General features: G+C 41.7%; 1 protein-coding gene across 8 annotated transcripts in view; it reads left to right on the top strand.

The window, feature by feature from the left end:
* The first annotated feature begins 183 nt into the window (after positions 1-183).
* JMJD6 (jumonji domain containing 6, arginine demethylase and lysine hydroxylase) overlaps positions 184-21,306 on the top strand; it is an 81,698-nt gene continuing 60,575 nt past the window's right edge. For 4 of the 8 annotated variants that reach the window (XR_013982440.1, XR_013982441.1, XR_013982442.1 and 1 more), the window contains exons 1-6: positions 186-510; positions 3,107-3,495; positions 4,719-5,005; positions 7,639-7,774; positions 8,716-8,854; positions 9,604-9,731. Coding sequence is in view for 5 of the 8 variants with exons in the window: in XM_080993863.1 (XP_080849989.1) it covers positions 382-510; positions 3,107-3,495; positions 4,719-5,005; positions 7,639-7,774; positions 8,716-8,854; positions 9,604-9,731 (1,208 nt within the window). In the remaining 3 variants the exon portion in view is untranslated. Of the gene's footprint in view, positions 511-3,106; positions 3,496-4,718; positions 5,006-7,638; positions 7,775-8,715; positions 8,855-9,603; positions 9,732-10,731; positions 11,638-14,039; positions 15,108-21,306 lie in introns of those variants that run through there. The other 4 variants (XM_080993864.1, XM_080993865.1, XM_080993861.1 and 1 more) reach the window with 4 other exon arrangements.

Raw genomic sequence — 21,306 nt, 5'->3', positions numbered from 1 at the left:
TTTTGCACATTTCACTACGGCGACGCAGCCCCTTGAAGGTGGGCGATTGACTTCTCAAGATGGCGGCGGAGGCGGCGCCGCTTCCTCCGCCTGCTCCAATCCTTCCCTCTCGGCGCCCTCTTTCCGCTGCCAGAGTCATCCAATCGGCGCTGCCTGCGCGAGGGAGGGCCGAGAAGCGCCGGCCAATGGGAAGGAGCGATGCCTGGAGCGAGGCTGAGGAGGCAGCGGCGTTTGGCGGCGGAGCGAGGAGGCGCGGGCGTGAGGTTTCTGGAAGCTGCGGGGCGCTGCTCCTTGGGGCGGGGTGTCTCCGCGGCGGATCCATAGCCTGAAGAGACGGCGAACGAAGGAGGAGGAGGAGGCGAAGGCGCCGGCAGCGGGAGCATGAACCACAAGAGCAAGAAGCGCATCCGCGAGGCGAAGCGGAGCGCCCGGCCGGAGCTCAAGGACTCCCTCGACTGGACCCGGCACAACTACTGCGAGAGCTTCCCGCTTAGCCCCGCAGCCTGCAAGGTGAAGCGGGCGCGGGGAGGTGAAAAGGGGCAGGAAAATGGCGGGGCGGGGAGGGGGAGAAGGGCTGTGGGGCGCAGGGAGTCGGGGAGAGGCTCAAGGCCGGATCCTGCGTGAAACCGGGCAAGGTTAGGCGGGTGCCAGTCCTACCTAGGGGCAAAGGGGCTTAACCCACAGCAGCCACCCCGTGAACGCGTGCCGGTTTCCCTTTTGATTCATCATAAAGCCACATAGGGTGTGTGTGTACACACACACACACTGTATATAATATGTATACAGGTATAGGGAAAGCAGAAGTCTTGTGATCCCTTGAAGACTAAGGTGTATTGTGGTGTGAACTTTCCTGGACTGGAAGCCGCAATCACCAGAGGCTGCTTGTATGCACTTGCATGCTTCACTTAACTCTGTGGTGCAAGCTGATAGATGTCAGCTCAGAAGCAAGCTACTGTGTTGTTCAGTGGGGTCTACTGTCACATAAATGGGGATAAGGCTTTAGTCTTGTCAGTGCAACTGTTGCTGCAGATTTGGGGTTTTTCCCATTGGCATTTAAAAAAAAGTACTTTGCAAGAGCATAAGTAGCTGCTCTTTCCATATTTCCTTCCATTTTTGTCCTGCTTTCTCTGACTATGGAACCTAAGGTGGCATATAAGTGGTTGCCAGGCGGTGTCAGACTGAACACCTCCATAGCTTCAGCTATGTGCCTTCAGAGCACACCCTGGGAACAGAAAGCTGTTTGGCACTGTCCTGCCATCCATGGTTCTTTATTTTATATGGTACAATGACCCAGAGAGAGTGAGCTTATGAGTATGCTGTGAAAAGTGGTAGAACACTTGTTGCTGGAGATCTGGGAAATAAATCGGTTGTTAACTCAAGAACTTCCATATTCTCAAGAAACTGTACAAATCTTGTCTCAATAGTTTTGGAACAAGCGACACAAAGTAGAACTTGTTGTATACAGCATTCTAAATTTGCCAGGTGCCAAGAGCAGTTGTGACCAAGTGAAGATGCCCAGGTGCCAGGATGGCACCTGACATCTCTGCCATCTGGAGGTGCAAGCCTGGGGATCCTTGGATCTTGACTGTCTTCACACACTAGCAACACATCCAGTTGAATTCTATCCATTATATTTATCTGCACATATAGAATGAATTTTAAGAATCAAATGTCTTACTGAAAAATACAACTTTTGAGTTGTCTGGCACAGAAATGGCAGCTAGACATTCTGTTTGGGCGACTGTAATCCTGGTTTAAGGAGTTATTTGCCACCTAGTGTACATATCTGAGTTTCTAACACTGAATAAGGGAAACAATTTTCAGAGGCTCATGGTGACAAGTTTCCTTATGTAACATAGAATCCTGTGTCATCTTTACAGTGGGTAGTTATCAAGGAAACATTAATCTAAGGCTTCTGGTCTCTATTTTTTTGTATCTGTAACTCTACTCTCAGAGTGGAAAGCAACCATTTAAAATTCAAATCATAAGCACACCAAAAATAGTCTGTTTCCAATAATATTATGGACCATAAAATTACTCTTAATGTGCAATCCTCTGCACATTGAACTTGGTGGGACTTCTGAGCAAATCTCCATATGATCAGGCTTCATGTGTTGCAGATGTTTACAGATCTGACTGTTTGACATAACTTGGTTATCTTGAAACTTTGGAATCTTTATGGTGTGACATAAATGTAGGGGCGGGGGGGAATTCTGTTGATGTGTGTTGAAATACAAAGTAATATCTTATCTTAATGCATAGCAATTTATGCATGAAGAGGAATGGAAATTTCCATTCAAGTACTTCACTATTTGTACAGAGAACTTTTAGCTGCAGCAAGAATCTTGGGTGCCTTTGGATTAAGTTGCAATGTTTTCTCTATCCCTCTGATTTCACTCATTGTTTCATGGTGATGATTCAGATATACTTTTCAGCAATTAGGATATTGTTAGTGCTGTGCTTCATTTTAATGAGGAATAAGAATAGAATCATTTAGAACTGCATGTTTTCAGTGTAGAACAAAATTTATGTGTTTTGAAGCTTTCATATCTAAAGGGGGATCTGTAATTGTCACTTTTATTGCTATATTTTAAATTCCTTTGTACACTGAGGCTGCCCTCCGGTATTTGTTTATCTGAGAGTAAGTCCTGCTGAAATCAGTTTGAATAGGCATGTATATGGTTGCACTGTTAAAGTGTTGTAGAAATTATATTAAAATAATTATTACCATACACAATGTTTTTCCTTGAAGGTGCCAGTTAAGGTCTAGAATCTCTTGTATTTCATTAAGCATATCAGATTATCTGGCCATTTAAAAACATATTTTTAAAAGTGTAGATCACATAGTGCTATTATTCAGATGCATTCAGAATAAAATCCACTGCCTATTGGTTGCCTGGATGAGTCTATCTCCTTGTAGAACTAAGGAAGATTTTTTTTGGGTGGCGGGATTTTAAAGACTGCTTAATGTATATTTCTTATTGACTGGTTGATTCAGTATAAGGCTTGCTCTGCACTTGTTCTGTGGAACTTAACATGGTCACTATTACTCTGCAGTGTTAAATGTGCATTATCCTGCATTGAGAACACTTTATCCATCTTTCAGGACAATGTGGATAGAGCAGACGCACTCCATTTGTCAGTGGAAGAATTTATTGAACGTTTTGAGAAGCCTTACAAGCCGGTTGTCCTCTTAAATGCTCAGGCAGGATGGCCAGCTCAAGAGAAATGGACCCTGGAGCGTTTGAAACGCAAATACAGGAACCAGAAATTCAAGTGTGGGGAGGACAATGATGGGTACTCTGTCAAGATGAAAATGAAATATTACATTGAATACATGGAGACCACGCGGGATGACAGTCCCCTCTATATATTTGACAGCAGCTATGGAGAGCACCCGAAGCGTAGAAAACTCTTGGAGGATTACAGGGTGCCTAAGTTTTTCACAGATGACCTGTTCAAGTATGCAGGCGAGAAGAGAAGGCCACCTTACAGGTATAAACTGGTTATTTGATGCCTCGGGATAGAAACAGCAAAGGGCAGTGATTTTTAAACAGATGCAGGGGTCCAACATTTTCCATTTCCCCTGCATATACAGCATGGGTACGCCAGAGTTGTTTTTATTTCAGAACTTTCACTAAAAGTTAACAAAAAACATAATAGGGAAGAGCTAATGAGAAATGGAGAGACGTAAAAGACCCATATTTTATGGAAATGACCTTGTACTTCCTATGCGAATGCCAGATGTTCCTCCTCACTCCTACTGTCACCCTTTTGGTGTATCATTTACACAGTTTTGGCTTACATTCTTTGCAGTGCATTTTCCTAAGCTTATATACACTTTTCATAGCTACATCTCAGGGTAATCAGGTTCCTTACTTTTTTGGGGGGTGGGGTTTCCACAGTTTCACACTCATACCATGTTAACATATTTCACTAACAAAATTATGGTACAGATCATTAGTTCCGAAGCATTCCCCTCACAGAACTGTGCTAAGTGCTACATGATTTCCAATTGATTTTTTGTTGCTTCTTTTATTTCTTTTACTGTATTTTGCTATATTACAATTTGCATTACATAGAATTTCAAATTGCAATACAATAGGAGAAATAAAATTAAAATGCCCCAGTCTCTTACACCTTCCTTTTTCAAAAGGTATTCTAACTTCTGTTCTTCATTTGGGTAAACTTGCCTTCTGTAGGCTTTTTTTGACTATTTACTATTATTATTTATTAGATTTGTACACTTCCCTTTATCCATAGATCTTGGGCAGTTCACATTATACTGGCATAATCATAGATTTTAATTTACTTTTTATATGCCATCAACCTTTTAATTGCCTTTGTAACATTTCTATGGAGACGTCTCCCCAGGTTCTGGGATAACTCAGCCAGATGGGTTGAAGAAGGGTTCATCTTGGATGGGAGGCGGAATAATGCAGTTTCTAGTTAAATGAATAGCAGGCTGGGAAAGGCCTCTGGAGAGCTTGGAGAAAGCTGCTGGTTAACCTAGGCAATACTGAACTTGTATAGAGCAGTGTAATATTTATCGTTCTTTCATCTCTTTGCTTTCATCTCTCCTCAAATACAAACAAAAGATAAAGCAAACTTATCTCAGACTGCTTTGGAAATGGAAAGAAAACACTTGCTTTTGAGAAACACGTTAAGGAAAATAGCAGAGTTGTTTGTAACCCTGCTGGGTTTTTCCCTCTGTGCAGATGGTTTGTGATGGGTCCACCTCGATCAGGTACAGGCATCCACATTGACCCCTTGGGAACCAGTGCCTGGAATTCCTTAGTCCAAGGATACAAACGCTGGTGCCTCTTCCCTACCAGCACTCCCAGAGAGTTGATCAAAGTGACTCGTGAGGAAGGAGGGAACCAACAAGATGAAGCCATCACTTGGTTCAGAGTAATATATCCAAGGACTCAGCTTCCCACTTGGCCTTCTGAGTTCAAACCCTTGGAAATTGTGCAAAAACCAGGAGAGACTGTCTTTGTACCAGGTAAGGGCTTTTATTAAGTTTTGTGCTGAAGTGAAGTTATAGAAGATACAGTTCTGGTGCAATATCCAAGCCTGGACAGATGCGAAACAAAGTGTCAAAAGAGTTCTTCATAGATTCTGTTATGCTAGGCTGTGTGTGTTGAACAAGAAGGATGCATAGCAAATGTGATGGGCGGTAATCCTGAAATAATGTATACTTTAGCAAGGCAACCGAGATGGAGATGTGCTAAAGCTTTGAAGATTAGGAAGTGGGAGGAAGCCCCTTGAATAATGTCCTTTCAGTTCCAAGCAGATTAACTGGCACAATAGGCGAGATGATTTGTCAGCTTTGAGACTTCCACGGTGAAATGGAAGCAGAAAACGAAAGTGGACAAGTGGACTCCACTTGATCTTGCTTCTTAAAATTACTTTTTTGTTTCGTCTCTAACAAAAGGCCTAGCACCTCTTGTCACATCTGTACAAACCTGCATCTCTCCAGAAAAGGTATATGAAGCAGGGAAGTAAACACTCGGACCCTCATTTCAATTTGTTCCTTAGGGAAATAATTTCTCTGCTTCTGTCTCCAACTTTTAATTTCAGAAACTCAAGTACATGGGTATTATGGTCTCTGGCAGGTTGGGGCTGACCCAGTAGCAAATACTGGTTCTGTGATCTGTGGACCAGATCAGGTTTTTGGCTTTTAAATGCACACTTCTAGGACGTGAGCCAGATGTCAAATAATAACCAGACCAGAGTAGGCCTCTGTCTCTTGTGTTTGGAGGGTTTTTGGTCAGTTGTCTTCGTAGAACTGTTGATTCCGTATCAGAAATATATCACTGTCTTCAGTTAACATGAGTTGCCTTCTCAGTTTCCCTTATAAACTGTTTTTTTCTTAGGTGCTTATAACTTTCATAAGAAATGTGTAAATGTAATCAATTGATCATGTCTTTAGCTGTAGCTTCATATGTGAGGGAAATAAATATTCTTGTCATAAAAAGTCAGCTTAAAAATAGATCTCTGGTATTTGACACAGAGTTTCTATGCAACATAGATTACATATTAAGTATCCCACTAACAGTGGAGGAAACAGAATTCCATTCTTCTGTGACTCCTTTGTTCTTTTAAAACCATACTGAGGCAAAAACAAAACAGTTTTGTTTAAATACAATAGTTTTGTTTAGTTGAAACAATAAGATCCCAAATAAAAACCAAGCTGTTGTGCTTCTATTTCATTTATCATTTAATGTTCATTGCATCTTCTGTCTTACTTGATATATTGATTGGATGCTGTGGCTAACAGCCCAGCCTTCCACAGATTTATTTGGAAGCAAGTCTCACCATGTTTGGTGGGACTTCCAAGTAAGTGAACACTCTAAATCCTATTGAACCCAGTGAGGCGTATTTCCAGGTAAATCTGCAAGGGACCGGACTGCATTGCATGTTCTCTCTGTGGAGAACATATAGAGTAGGTCCAGATCAGCCCTGACCATCAGCCATGCTGGCTGTGGCTGATGAGATTTGTAGTGTAAAATATTTGGAGGACACCAAGTTGGGGAAGGCTGTCCTAGAAGGATGGCTCATCTGGTGAACAGTCCCAGAGTATAAGGAAACCCTTTTATTTCATCCACTGTTTGCTAAGCAGTCCCTTTTCCTCTTCTTATGTAGTGTCATGCTCTGCCACTCTGAATTTTCTTCATCGATGTCAATCAGGGGTTGATTTGGGGACAAAAATACTCATTTTCATTCCCATATATGGGTTTGCTTTATTTATAAATTTATACCCTGCCTTTCCTCCCAAAGTAGGTTGTTTTTTCCTTTTTCAGTTTGTTTATAATGCAGTAGGATATTGTTCTTCATTATTGTTTTTATGGTTGTAAGCCTTTGGTCTACATACTACTTCTCTGTCCTCCATGTCAGGGAGGAAGATTTTGACATTGTTCAGTTTCACTTATCTCAGCTTGTCCTGTTGTAAAGACCAGGGATTGCAGCTTGTAACAAAGTTGGTTGTCAGTTTCAAAACAAGCCAGCTTCAAACCCTGGTTTCTGAAACTCGCTTTTTAAGCTAGTCAGGGTTTTAAGAACATTTTCCTGTTCCAGTGAAAGTAAAATGAAATGCTGCTGAAGTCGCCCTCTTGACTGTGGGGAGGATGGGTTACATTAGTCTGAGCCACACAACTCATGCACATCATGCTGAACACTGCATGGTTTATCACAATGTGTGAATATTTCTAGGAACTGGGGTTGTTTATAAAAGCAGGAAAAGTCTCAACTTGTTTTTGTTGTCTGCTAAAGCCTGGCTTGAAGTGATTTAGAAAAGACCCCATCCCTGAGTTTCTTGCACATTACAGAGTACTTGGGGAGTAGCTTTTGCAGAGGGCCTTGCTAACCTCTCACTGCTTTTTTAGAAAGGTGAAAAATTTCTCCCCTTTCCTCACACTTTTAAGGCAGAGGTGACAAATTTGTAAACCTTTGTGTTTATCCCAAGACATTATTGGAATGAGTATTGTACAGGAGACATGGGTTTCAAAGAAGCTTCTTATACACCTGTTTCCAAACATGCTCTTCCATATTTTCAAGCCTACGTTTAAAAATAGCGTAGTTAATGTGCTTCCTTCGGTTGGTTGTTTATAACCTTATGTGGTGTTGCATTTGTAGGTGGCTGGTGGCATGTAGTTCTCAATCTTGACACAACTATTGCTGTCACTCAGAACTTTGCCAGCTGTACAAATTTCCCTGTGGTGTGGCACAAGACAGTAAGGGGAAGACCAAAATTATCAAGAAAATGGTACAGGTGAGAGATGTGATCATTACTTCTGTGGTTTCCCAGATGCTGGCGGTACAAGCTAAATATTGCTTCCTGCGTACGCCTGGAATGATGCTTGACAGAATATCTGAAAGACAGAAGTGATGAAGGTGTACTTGTTTTTGCATTTTGGAAAAAGATTGTGGCTTTCTAATAGCAACATCTTGCATGTAGTCCAGAAGGAGAATTAGGCTTCTGGATTTCAAGATTCAATAAGGTGACTCAACTTAAACATATAGTTTAAGACAGGGAATGCATTTGAACACTTTGTTTAAACTTACAATTACCAGCTATCAAATAAAAATGCTAGTTCAGTAGTTGAAATGTATTATCATGGTGAAAAAGGAGCATCAGTTAAAGTTATTCTCACTCTGTTGTGGGTACTCATTTCTCAGATTACATATGTGAGTAGTCTGATCTGGCTTCCCATTGAACTGATGAAAAGGAAAGGCCCATCTAATCCAACATCCTGTTTCTCATTTTCGCCTTTCAGATTCCTTTTGAGACGCTTACAAGCAGGACATATGGGCAATAGCCCTCTCCTGTTGTTTCCAGCAACTGGTATTTTTGGTGGCAATCTCAAAGTTGCAATGGTTACACTGATGGGAACAGGCCTGCTTGAACTGTTGAGTGAATTTGGATCACATTTAAGCAGCATATTGGGAATTGAGAACATCTGTATCCCATTTCTTATTTTACCTAGATACTGTACATGAGAACCCCAGTCAATATTGTTAAATTACTTTTAATAAACGCTCCAAGTTGCATGTAAACACAGACTCCAGAATTGTAGCTGATGCATTTGGCTAGTGAAATAGTCTGCTGTGTCATACGGGCTGAAGATGCAAAATGTACAATAATGTTGCCATCTGCGTGTATATCCATTAGTTTGTTTGCCAACAAATATTTCTTGAAAATTTGTCTTCAAGGGTCCTAAAACAGGAACATCCTGAGCTGGCTGCACTAGCAGATTCTGTTGACTTACAGGAATCAACAGGCATTGCTTCTGATAGTTCTAGTGATTCGTCCAGCTCTTCAAGTTCCAGTTCTTCAGACTCTGATTCAGAGGTAAGTTACTACATCAGACATGCCACATGTTGTAAGTCATAGGTGGGGTTGTATGACAACAGTTCTGGAGTGGGGGGTGTTGACTTTCAGGTGGTGTCCTTTAGCAAAAATGATTGCATCACTAGTGCTGGTCCCATATATAAATGGTTTCTATATTCCCCAACCCCTGCAGATGATCTAAAAGGTTTTGATGGTCGGTAATATCAACAAGTGAATCTTCACAAAAGGTGGCAGTGTGGGATGTTCCTATTCAGGGTCAACCATCATGTTTTTCATTTCCCCCCTCCATTCAAGCAGCATTCTGTGGGGAGTGAGCACACTCAGTCACCATTGAGCTATGCTTGTTTTTTCTTCTTCTAATTTTGTACATGTGATATGCCACTGTAAGATCTAGGGAGTTGAAAAAGTCAGTCTCCAGGCACAGTCCACCAAGGAATACTGAAGTGGCTTAATTTCCAAATCTTGGGCCAAAGCCCAACTGATATGGGTCCACCTCCAGGAATGCCTAGATTCTAGAAGTGTAGCCATTATGTTCAAAAATGGGACTTAATTGCATTCTACCCCATCTTTGGACATCTAAATAGGAATATAATAGCCTCTTAACAGCTCACATTCTAGGAGCCTCGTAATCACTTCAGATGTCACCATGAAATAATGCTGTTCCTCAGACAATGTAGACATTATTACTAATCAGTGATCAGAATTGCTATTTTGATAGTCAGGATTTATTACTGTCATTTCTTGTTTAGTGTGATTCTAGCTCTGAGACTGAAGGAATGATGCATAGAAGGAAAAAGCGAAGGACATGCAGCATGATGGGGAATGGCGATACAAGCTCCCACGATGACTGCGTGAGCAAAGAGCGCAGCTCCTCCAGGTGACCAAACAAATTATGGAAACTCATCAGATTTGTGGGGCTGGGGTGCTAATTGCGGACAAGGAGAGTATAAGGGAGTTGTCCATAAAGGGGGGCAGCTTCACCATGTGCTTGTAACCCACCTTACCCCACACATCTCCTTTCTCATTTCTAATGCTCTAAACTGGGACTTCTATTTATCAAAAGTACCTAGATTTCTTCACTTTTGATTCATTTTGATTGCTTGTCCAACTCACAACTCCTTAACTTGAAAATGTTAATGTTGTTGAGGTATAAAAATTCTATTTCTAGGAGAGAGAATCAGATTCCATGCTTATAGGGGTGTTAAGTGCTAGAGCTGGCAACTGAGGAATGAGACTTGAATAGCTAATCATATCTTGGAAGATACTTATCAGGTTTTTTGTAGTTTTTTTGTATCTCTGGTGTTGTAGATGTTGATGTTCAAATAGTAGGTCAGAGCTTATGCCTGGTAAGCTTCCAATGGTGGGTGGTAGGTAACAAAGGAAAAGAAATGGTGTCTCTTGTACCACTGGGTCATTCTTCAGAGGCAGCAGGTGGATTCTGACCATACTATCTATTGGTGGATCCTGTTGATATAAAGCTTAGGAGTTTCTGCTTTTAAGACAAAAAAGTGGATCTCTGAAAAGCTGTTGTCCTGCTCTTGGTAAGGCTTGTGGCTGAGGTAAACATTTAAAGATGGCATCTCATCTCTCTTGCTTGTGTGGTCTGAAGGCTAGCAGGATGGGAATTGTTGGGTAATTAAAGACTCTTTCCCAGCTATTTATGTCAGTACTTTTCTCAGATATTCATATAATTGGCTAGCCACTTCTGATTCCGCTGCAGTAAATGTATTGAAGAACTGGAGCTACTTCCAAGAAGCTTGAGGTGCATTAGATTCTCTATGAAAAGTTTTTTTTACTGCCATCTTGCATAAGCTAAAAGATGCATGCCCTGACATGACAGGAAGTTGTGTTTTTATTTTTGTTGTTATTTTTGACAGGATTAGGGAATCTTGTGGAAGCCGTGCTCATCCCTGAAAGATAACAAGACCCATCTAAAGGCAGTTGCAGCCAGCCAGCAGTCTTCTATTCTTCCTGTCAGCTGTATGCTTGGAACTTTCTCAAGTCTTCACCACTCCTTTTTATTATTTTTTTAAATCCAAACTTCTACTTGCCATTACCTGCTGACTTCTTGCTTACTAAAGGAGAAAACTAGAGATTTCTATGTTCTCAAAACTTTCTGCACTCCATCAAACAAGCTTTGTTATACATCAGAAGACAATGCCGCCCTCTGCAAGGCTGTGCTGTGGCTCACAACTCTGTGCAGTCGGCAAAAGAAAATGGGGAATATCTATTCAAAACGTAATCTTAAAAATAAGCAGGTAGCTCCTGAAAGCCTGTGTCAAGTTCCAACATTGTCATATGTTTACAAGTTGAGTTCTCGTGCACTACAACTGGAGGTCAGAACTACAACCTCTGCTGCATGTAACTAGTCAGCAGATCCTTTAACTAGAGCACAAAAAGAGACACTGTGTTAGCTATATCCAACTAAGTACCCTTCTGTTGTGTAAAAAATGATCACCCTGTAAGAAGCACCTTTTTGTAATTCTTAATTTGTTGATGACACCAAACCAACCATGGACTAATAAGATTCGTGAGATATGTAATGTCTGAACCAGCAGTCCATTTCCACAATTACATATACTTTCTATTTTAAAGAAAAGCTGCTGGATTTTGCAGTAAGTTTGTAAGTTTGCCCCAGAAAAAGTAGGTATGGAAGAAGCTGTAGTTGCCTCTTTTACCTCTCCCTGTGGGAGCTTCTGGAAACATTATATGAAGGTAAAGCTTTTTTATATGGAGTGTATGGAGTCTGAAAAAATACAATAAAAAACCCATTTTATGAAGAACTGCTTCTCTGCAGCCCAGAAACTTCCTACTCGTATCTGCTGTTGTAATATGGCAGGTATTTTTACGTGTGTGTGTTTTGTCTTGAAATAAGATGTGGTTGTGTGTATCTTAAGGTAGCTGTATTCTTTCAGGATATGTTGCTGCTTCAAGGTTTTTTGTTTTGTTAATGGAGATGGGTGTTATGTGTTAAGATGGGTCTTGTACCTCCATACACAACAGTCTCTACCCTGAAGGTCTGCAATATAGTGAAAAGGTCTGATGCCCCAATAACACTTAAAAGCAAGTTTAATGATTAAATGGGTATGCTTCCCAATTCCCTTCTTGTTTTTCTACTTACCCCATTACCAGCAACCTAGGGAGAATTCACATCTACTGGCTGATGCATTGTGAAAGTACTAATTATTCATTTCCAAAATACTACCATCTCTCTCAGGCAGGGATTCACATATCACTTGCCAGCCTTAACTCCATACTTGCACAAAACTATCATTTTTTGTGAATGCCAACAGTATGTGTTAAAAGGATGGCTGCCTTCTGTATCCCATGACTGTTTTCTCCCAGGCTCTTTTTCCTTAAAACACTTGGGTTAAACTAGCAGACTTGTACCTGATGCTGCTCAGCCACTGCAGTTAAAATCAGTATCGTTAGTAAGGTTCAGTCTACTATCTTGATTCAAAATTGCATCCAAACATTGAGGAGAACCGGATGTCTGAACTCAGGAACCATCATGCAAAGTTTGGTTACAATATCTTAGAAGCATCCAAATGCATAGCGAATGCACAAACTGTTAGTATCTTAGGCTCACAGGCAGAGGTACCTGGCCTCCCCCGAGGCAATTGAGCGAGATACTGTGTTTACCGTCCGTCTGCGACCTCCGGCAGGCTAGGTAAACAAACCCGGCGATTCTTCTCATTAGATGTGAGATAGAACACACCCTCTGCTTCTCTGCTTCTCTCTCCCTCCCTGCATTCTCCCAGGGAGGAGAAATGAGACAGACAGGAGTCCTTTCTACATGTTTTATTCCTGTCACTCAACAGTACATAGAAATGTGACTGTTCCCTTCAGACTCCATCAGAAGAGTCACACACTCCTCCCCTGTACTTCCAGTACAGGTCATATGACACACTGAGCTAACATCCGGTGCTCAGTACAGAGAATAGGCTCCACCTTTTCTCCAACAGTACATCTGCAAAACATAACATCCTGTTTTGCATTCCAGCCATCTGGAGCTGGCTTTTGCCTTGGTGCTTTTTCCCAACACAAACACCTTTCCAAAATTTATAGCAGATGAAAGTAACCAGGTGAATTTACCTTGCATACCCCTGGATTTTACAACTTCCTGGGAAGCTGTATGTGTATAACTTTATGTTCCAATTTTTTTGTGGCCTGGTACCCAAGAACTCGTAACTCAGGAGGCAGATGAACAGCAACAGGAAAGGAATTAGGACTAGTATAGATATCTTAACATTGACCAGAACATTTGAAGCAGCCTGAGTCAGCCCAATATTTACTCATTGGCAGCAGCATTTTCAATATCTTGGGCAAAGGTCTTTTCTAGCCTTGCTTCCTGCCATTACGTTGTTTGACAACCGTGGATTGCACCAATAACCTTCGGCATGCCAATCAGAATTTGGCAAAATCTGCCCGTGCTGTTAAAGTATTCCTTGCAACCATGAGGTTTAGAATATTGAAAGTGTATTTGTTTTGCTTTCTGTGTTTAAAAAAGGAGACTTGTGTAATACATTCTGTGTGGCCTTTATGCACTAGGTTTGCAGGGAATGTCATCTTTACCTAGAAGTCTTAATTCCTGTTTGTCATACCGGGATGCAGATACATTTGTTCAGCCATGTACATTTATTTAAACTAGGATTACAAACCTTCACTGAGTTGATTAGTAAAATTCATCTGGAAGTTGGGGGCTAAGTATGCTTGGTGGGTGAGGCTGAAGAGCCCTGCCATTTGGGTACAATATGCTAACTTTCTCTGTCTTGTATCAAATATGCCATTAAAACACAAACTTGGGTGGCTTTTTTCGTTGTATCAAAAACTGATGGATATTTGGCATTTCAGGGTTAAGCCAGTTATATTTTTTTAGGAATAGTCACCATAGGCTACTGAACATGTCAGTGTTCAGCTACAATCACTGTCCTTTTTAAATGTATATCTTCCACAAGTGGGATTTGTTCATTTATAGATGCTATTTGCCTCTGTTACTGTACTAGGGAATATTTTTATTCCAGATCTCCCAAACTGATGAAAAAAACCCACATTAAACTTGGGCTTTCTTTCTTTAAAAAAGTTGTAGATTTTATTTATAGGAATGTACATCTTGCATCTGAGTAGCTAGCTAGCTCCTTTCAGTTGCGCTCTTTCAGTGTTGTCATTTTCATTGTTTTGCCAGATGCCAACTATATTCCTGTTCTGCGGAGTTGAAGCCAGGCAGCTGTCATGCTGGAGGAAAGTAAATTGGTTTTGTTAAGTACCAATCATTCAGATAGCCGTGGGTTGGGAATAAGGATCCTGAATTCTTTACTTGCCCAGAGTTGCAAGCAGAAGTAAATAACTCCAAGCTTTTGGTTTAATGATTCCTTTGTGATGGGGTGACAAGAGTGTGAAAACTGCAATATTGCTTCTAAATAATCCTTGCAGAGAAAATTTACAGCTGATCGTTGTTTAAATCACAACTCTTATTTTAAAGATACTGCTTTTCACAAACTCCCCCCCCCCTTAATGTGCCTCTTTGAAAACCAATGCAGTGTTTATATTATGCCAGCTGCAGTTAGACCTGAAGTTGCTGCCTCAAAGTCCAATGGCTAATACTTGCCTTTTTTTGTAACTATGATACCTAGAAACTTATATAATGAGATTATAATGATTCTAGCCAGGATCATTATTAAACACTAATTAAGCAACAGGGGCTTTACAAATCAATATATCTCTAGCTCCGACTTCATTTTCAGGTCCTTAATGCTGTACTGTTATTAGAGCATCTGCTTTTGTTAATGGAGGCACTTTATGCATTTTAAAAGGATGCATGTTTTACAGTTACCCATCCAATGAAAAATTTCACTGAGAGCTTGTGATTGCATCAAAGAAAGTCCTGGGTTTATTAGCTCTTCTTGCATATTTCAGTTAAACTGGATCAACCTTTTTTCTGAACAGCTTTCAGCAACAGCCATTTCTTACTTGGGGAACTGTGCTAAAACCTTTTATTTCTCGAATTCCTAATGACTCTGTCATTGTGTTGAGGATACCTGAGAGACCCTTAGACTAGAGCTCCATTCTTCCCTTTTGTGAGGGGCGAAGTCTCTGGACTGTTTCAGCAACATTTAAAGTGCCACCTCCGCTAACAACTCGTTAAGTCTAATCATTTAATGGAACCAGGGTGGGAGTGCTCTGAATTGTTCTCTGAATGATTTTCATGTTTTTCGTTTTTAAATTTTTAAAAATAAAGCCTTATTTTCCATTACTTCACTTGTACTTAGCTTTCATCTAAACATTGGGTGATAATCTTTTTCCTTATGTGCAGTAACTAACTTGCAGTGTCACAGTTTGTAGGATTCTGAAATACTTGATGCAGTGCAGCATGCTGACTAGAATATATCTTCTGCTAGAGCTTCAACTTCTTATTGAATTTGTATCCTGATTACTGCCTTGCATTTTCTAGGAAATGCTTTAGATATTATTGTACCCTTCTGCATAGAGGAAATCAGAAGCCCAATGTGACTTTGTGCTTCTGCAATTTGAAAGCAACAGTGAATTGGCCTTTAGTTTTGTGTAGCACTTTTTAATCAACCCCTATAGCCTCGATAAGGATATCAGAGACAGAACAGATTGCCTTTAATTAACTTGTAACTTTCGGTTAAGCCATATCAGACAAATTAAACATAAGTTTGATATGGCTTAACTGGAAGTTACAACATCCTTTACTTAGCCAGAGCGACCACATAGATCTGAAAAGAAGTTGTGAATCTCTGCTTCGCTCTCTGCATGCTAGGTGGTGTGCTACTTACTCAGTGCTAGGCTATAGTTATGTGGCTGAGAGGAATTAGCTATGTTTTACTAGAAAACTCATCACTGGTAAAAAAAGGGAATAGTCTGTTATCATAGAATTGTACAGGTGGAAGGTACCCTGGGGTCATCTAGTTCAACTGCCTACAATGCAAGAATCTCAACTAGATCACATATGGCAGATGGCCATCCAGCGTCTGTAATTATATTGTAGGAATTAATTTTTAGGAGACTTTAATTAGTTACCAGAGTTTGATCTGGAAGCTTCTACAAAGCTTTCCAATCACCTTTTTGTTGACCTTGGTCTTTCTCTGGATTTAGAGTGCAATCGGAACAAATGTGGTTATGGTTTAAACAAGTTTCACACAATTTCTTACAAACATTTGAAACAATAAAGTCACAGAAATATTTAAAAGAAGAAACACAAGGTATTTCTTAAACAGTAGAGATTCAAGGTAGCAGTTCTTACCTGTCACTCCAGAGTCCCATATGTACCCACAGCTTTGGTGGTCCAAATCCAAAAGAATCACGCCCATCATGCTTTTGCCCTTTTTTATATAGTTCTTAAAGCTTGGGTTCCATATAAGGTGGCTATCTCAAACATAATGCCCCTCTGATTCTCCCTCTTTCTCCACATGTGACTTTGACCCTACCTCAGAATTCAGTAGCCTTTCCCACCATGAGCTCATCCTAGCTATGTGTTCACCTGGTCTTGCTGAGATTTCTGAAAATAATACAGTTCCCTGTTATGATCCTTTAAAATATTCACCAGATGTCCCAATCAAAACCCTAAACATTTAACACACTTTCCTGCCTATGTTCTGTGTCTGTTTGAGATTGCAAGTGTTCACAGAGTACCTCTATCCCTTGTTCTGGTCGCTTTACTATCCACAAGTTCCTCTTTTCCCAAACTTGCTCCAGCTTAATATACCAGTGTATCAATGTGGTCAATTTTAAGAGACCCCCATATCCTTGATGGGTCTAGTATTCACTTCTACTTTTTTCTAATTCAGTTAGGTGCATTCAGCAATGAACAATGTTTGCCTCCTGTGCAGCCCGCTGTAAAATTTGGCCTTTCCTGTTTCTGCCAGCAGCTATGAATAATACTGCATTTAACTTCAAGACAGCAGTCTGATAGTTGAATGGTGGTCGCAGGGTCCTACAATAGCCAGCCAAGGAAATAGCTGAAGCTGTGATCCAAGTATACTGTACATGGTTACTAGAAAGTAAGCCCCACTGAACTCTGTAGGAAGCCACCTACATCAGTTTCTTAAGACTTTGCAAATTCTTAACAGTTATGCGGTACAGGATTTAGATTCTTGAACCTGAACAGCTTATTTGCAGCTTTGCCTTCATTTTCATGGTCTCCCTCTGCAGCATTGGTGGGGAAAGAGTTTCACTGTCCTCCTGGCAGAATCCCTTTAGTATGGTACCATCTTGTTTGTGGGATTTGCATTGGCTGTCAGCCTGCTGCCAGCCACTTTCCCCTTATATATCCCTTATATACTGCATTTTGTAGGAGAGTTTGTCTTTAAAAGTTCCAAAGGTACCAAAAGTCAACCCCACAGTAACTCAGACCAGGGCTTTCAGTATAGCTGCCCCTATTCTACGGAGCAGCATTCCTGCTGAGATAATGGCAGGTGCCCACTATGTATGCTTTCTAGAAACAACTGGTACCATTTTTGTTTCTGCAAGCCTTTTCAGCTAATTGAAAAGTTACCTGCCTTAGGTGTTCATTTTGTGATTTTAAACCTACACTGGGTTGTTCTTTTCTGCCTTTTAGGGACATGGCTGTAGGTCACCTGGGACATGTATGTGGAAGGCAATTCCCTAATTATCAAGTAATCATAATAGTGAGAAGGGAAGAGGGATTTTCTCTCCCACTTCAGATGTTCAACTGATTTGCTCTGTTACCATGCCATGGTTTAGTTGTGCATTGGCTATCCAAACACACTGGTTGTTTACAAATTAGGTTGACATGTCTTTGTGCATTGGAAATAGTGCTGGCGCTCAACTATCCTTTCCTACCTTGTTTTTCTCAATAAGGTCCATTCCCTTCTAAAGCAATTGAGTCTGCATATCGCCACCATAGTTGCAGTTGTCCTTGCTGTCAATTTCCTGCTTAGATATTTGTTTGGAGGACCACCCTTTTCCAGTAGAGGGCAGCAAACTGCTGAAATTAGCCAAGTGTTTGGTAGAAGAGCTTGGTCTGTTGAAAATTAGACACCGTTTGATTAAGAACTGGCCCTTATCTCCAATAATGGGGTGATCTGGACTAAGGAGAGCAGACAACAACAACCTGGTCATTTAAGTAAGGGGGAGGGGGAGAATCTTGGCAAACCATGCTACCACTTCCTTATAACCGGGAGAGGTAAACCTGTGACCCTCAGGAAGTTTTGTTCCAATTCCCATCCGTCCCAGTTAGCATGGTTCATTTTCAGGGATGATGAGAGTTGCAGAGCAGCAGCATCTGCAGGGCACCAGGTTCCCTATCTCTTCTTGAAATGGACTGCCACATCAACCCTTTGTACAGATCTATGGCTCTTCATCGGTGAATATTCAAAAGGATTCCCAGTCCATAGATTTCCCTTTTTGTCAGAGGTTCTGAGAACCAAAATATTCAGTCACATAAGACTATATACTTGGTTCCTGGCTACATGCTTCCCATGGGCATCTGGTTGGCCACTGTGAGAACAGGATGCTGGGTTTAGATGGGCCACTGGCCTCATCCAGCAGGCTCTTTTTATGTTCTTATACAGTGGTACCTTGGGATGCGAACGGGATCCGTTCCAGAGCCCCGTTCGCATCCTGAATAGAACGTAAGCCGTGGCGGTGCGTCTGCGAGTGCATGGGTTGCGTTTTGCTGCTTCCCCGCATGTGCGTGACGTCATTTTGAGCGTCTGCGCATGTGCGAGCGGCGAAACCTGGAAGTAATGTGCACCGTTACTTCCAGGTTGCTGCGGAGCGCAACCCGAAAGCGCTCAACCTGAAGCTCATTCAACCCAAGGTATGACTGTACTGTACTCCTTTTTTTAAAAAAATAATAATAATCAAGTTTTGGGTGTTTCTTAGCTAGATACTCAAAATCCAGAAATGTCCATACTGAGTGTGTCCATATAAGCACTTCTGCAAAATGGAAATTTAAGCAACAAATAAAATAGAGGCTATGGCCTATCACTGATGTGCTGTATATTTGGCTCACTTGTATCAATTGCTCCCTCCTGCACACAGAAGTAGAATCATAGAATCATAGAATCCTAGAGTTGGAAGAGACCACAAGGGCCATCGAGTCCAACCCCCTGCCAAGCAGGAAACACCATCAGAGCACTCCTGACATATGGTTGTCAAGCCTCTGCTTAAAGACCTCCAAAGAAGGAGACTCCACCACACTCCTTGGCAGCAAATTCCACTGTCGAACAGCTCTTACTGTCAGGAAGTTCTTCCTAATGTTTAGGTGGAATCTTCTTTCTTGTAGTTTGGATCCATTGCTCCGTGTCCGCTTCTCTGGAGCAGCAGAAAACAACCTTTCTCCCTCCTCTATGTGACATCCTTTTATATATTTGAACATGGCTATCATATCACCCCTTAACCTCCTCTTCTCCAGGCTAAACATGCCCAGCTCCCTTAGCCGTTCCTCATAAGGCATCGTTTCCAGGCCTTTGACCATTTTGGTTGCCCTCCTCTGGACACGTTCCAGTTTGTCAGTGTCCTTCTTGAAGTAGTTAGTGTGGGAGCTACTCTGATTAAATCAGAGAACTGGAAAGCTGTATCAGATGCCAGTTCTGTCATCTATTACTTTTACCTGTCAAAATGAAACTTGGAGGCAACTAGCCCAGACCTTGCCAAAGATTTGAGTCAAGCAGAGAGAAAGGTAGAGATGTTCTAATGCTAAAGATTTAAAGAGAATTCACTTCCCTTTTCTGTCATGGTCAGTTCTGAAAAATGACACTGACGTATCTAGCAACTGTATATTGTCTAACAAAAGAGAAGAAATACCAGCCAGCTGACAACGCTTCCTAGATGTGCCTTAGCACCGTCCAAAAGGGAGTGATCGCTAACAGTCCAGCTCTGCTTATCCCTTTCCTGTGAGATATAAAGCTGTATGGAGGAGAAGATTAGGTGTTATGGTTGTTTGTTACTAAGAATATAATTATCCGCATGCTAATGATCAGCGTCTTGATAGGATTAGCCCGAAAGACAATCCCAGCTACAACCCTGGAGACGTTGCCTTGGCCAGTCCACTGTTCTTTTAAGTGGATTTACTTGGTCTCCCTATCCCAGGCAATGCATAAAATACTAATTTATAAAGGTCACATTAGAGCTCAGAGAGAATTTATATTGGCTCTGTTGACTTAAGTAGGACAAAATCAAAAGAAAACAAACCCTGTCCCTTAAAGGCATGCTGGAATGTGACCCTTGTCTCCAGAGGTGAGCTTGATTAATGCCCTCTTGGTGGTGTGTCCCGTTTTGTTTTGTTGCTTGAGATTAAAGGGGAAGTTCTGCTGCTGCCATCTCCTACCTTCTGCTGCCACCTGTTCTGCCACCACCATGCATCCTACCCCATGCTCCGTTGTCAGAGGAGTGGCACCACTATCAGTGCTGATTTGGGGTAAGATTGCACTGGTTTCAGGTGAGATCTTGCCCCAAATGGCTGCCAACTTGCCCAAAAATGGTGCTGATTGTAGTGGGGCTTCTCCGGGGAGGGGGTAGGCAAGGCACCCACAGGCATGCTGCCTGAGGAGTTTCTGCTGCCTGAAACAGTGGCCTCCCCTGCCTGGTGGCTGGGACGCCTCTGCCTTCTGCTGTAAAGGAAACAATGCAAACCTGTGGGAATGTGATTTGGTGGGTTTGTTTGTTTTCTACAACTCTTAAAGGCTGAAGTAGTCCCAAATGCCAACTGGAACTTCTATTCATATATTTTAGAAAATGGGAGCAGCCCTGCATCCATCACTTCTCATTACTGATGATGACTCTGACCTGCAAGCTAGTAGCATAAAATTAAAGTGTGTGTATGGCTGCAAGCAACTCTGCACACAGAGACCTCTAAGCAGGCATTCGCATGAGGCCAGACTGCCCAATACCAGGAGCATTTAAACCCTTTGTCTTCAACAAAGGTGGTCTAAGGTGGGTCATAAAAGTCATGCTACCACCACACAAATACATGGTAAAAGGGGGAAAAAAGAAAAGGATCCCCAGATGCATGTCTAGATTACATATGGGTCCTGGATCTGTAAGAATGGAGACTCTACCAATAAAAGCCTTTGGTGAAGTCTCACAAGCTGTATGTGTACAGCGATGGGGGTGACCTGTGGCTCTATGTTCTTGAACTACAACTTCCACCATCTCCGACCATTGGCCATGCTGGCTGGGGCTGATGGGGGTTTGAAGTCCAGCTACACCTGGAGGGCCACAGAGCTCCTCACTCCTGCTTTGCTGTCTCAGTACAAAGCATTGCATTCACTGGACCCCTCAAGACTTCACACAAAACTGGAAACTGTAACATGAGCGCTAGAGACTGAGTTCTAACCGGCAAATTTGTCCCAGTAGCACCACCCACACAAAAGAACTTCCTCTTCTTTCCTCCCCATGAATTCCTCCTGATCTGTTCTAGGGGTTCCTTAAACCCCCAGAGCAGATGTGGGAAGAGAATGTCCCGT

The sequence above is a fragment of the Podarcis pityusensis genome (assembly GCF_964106645.2).
Source record: "Podarcis pityusensis genome assembly, chromosome: 2".
NCBI classification, from domain to species: Eukaryota; Metazoa; Chordata; class Lepidosauria; order Squamata; family Lacertidae; genus Podarcis; species Podarcis pityusensis.
The sequence above is the reverse complement of the archived record's forward strand: the minus strand, read 5'-3'. Positions and strand labels throughout refer to the sequence as shown.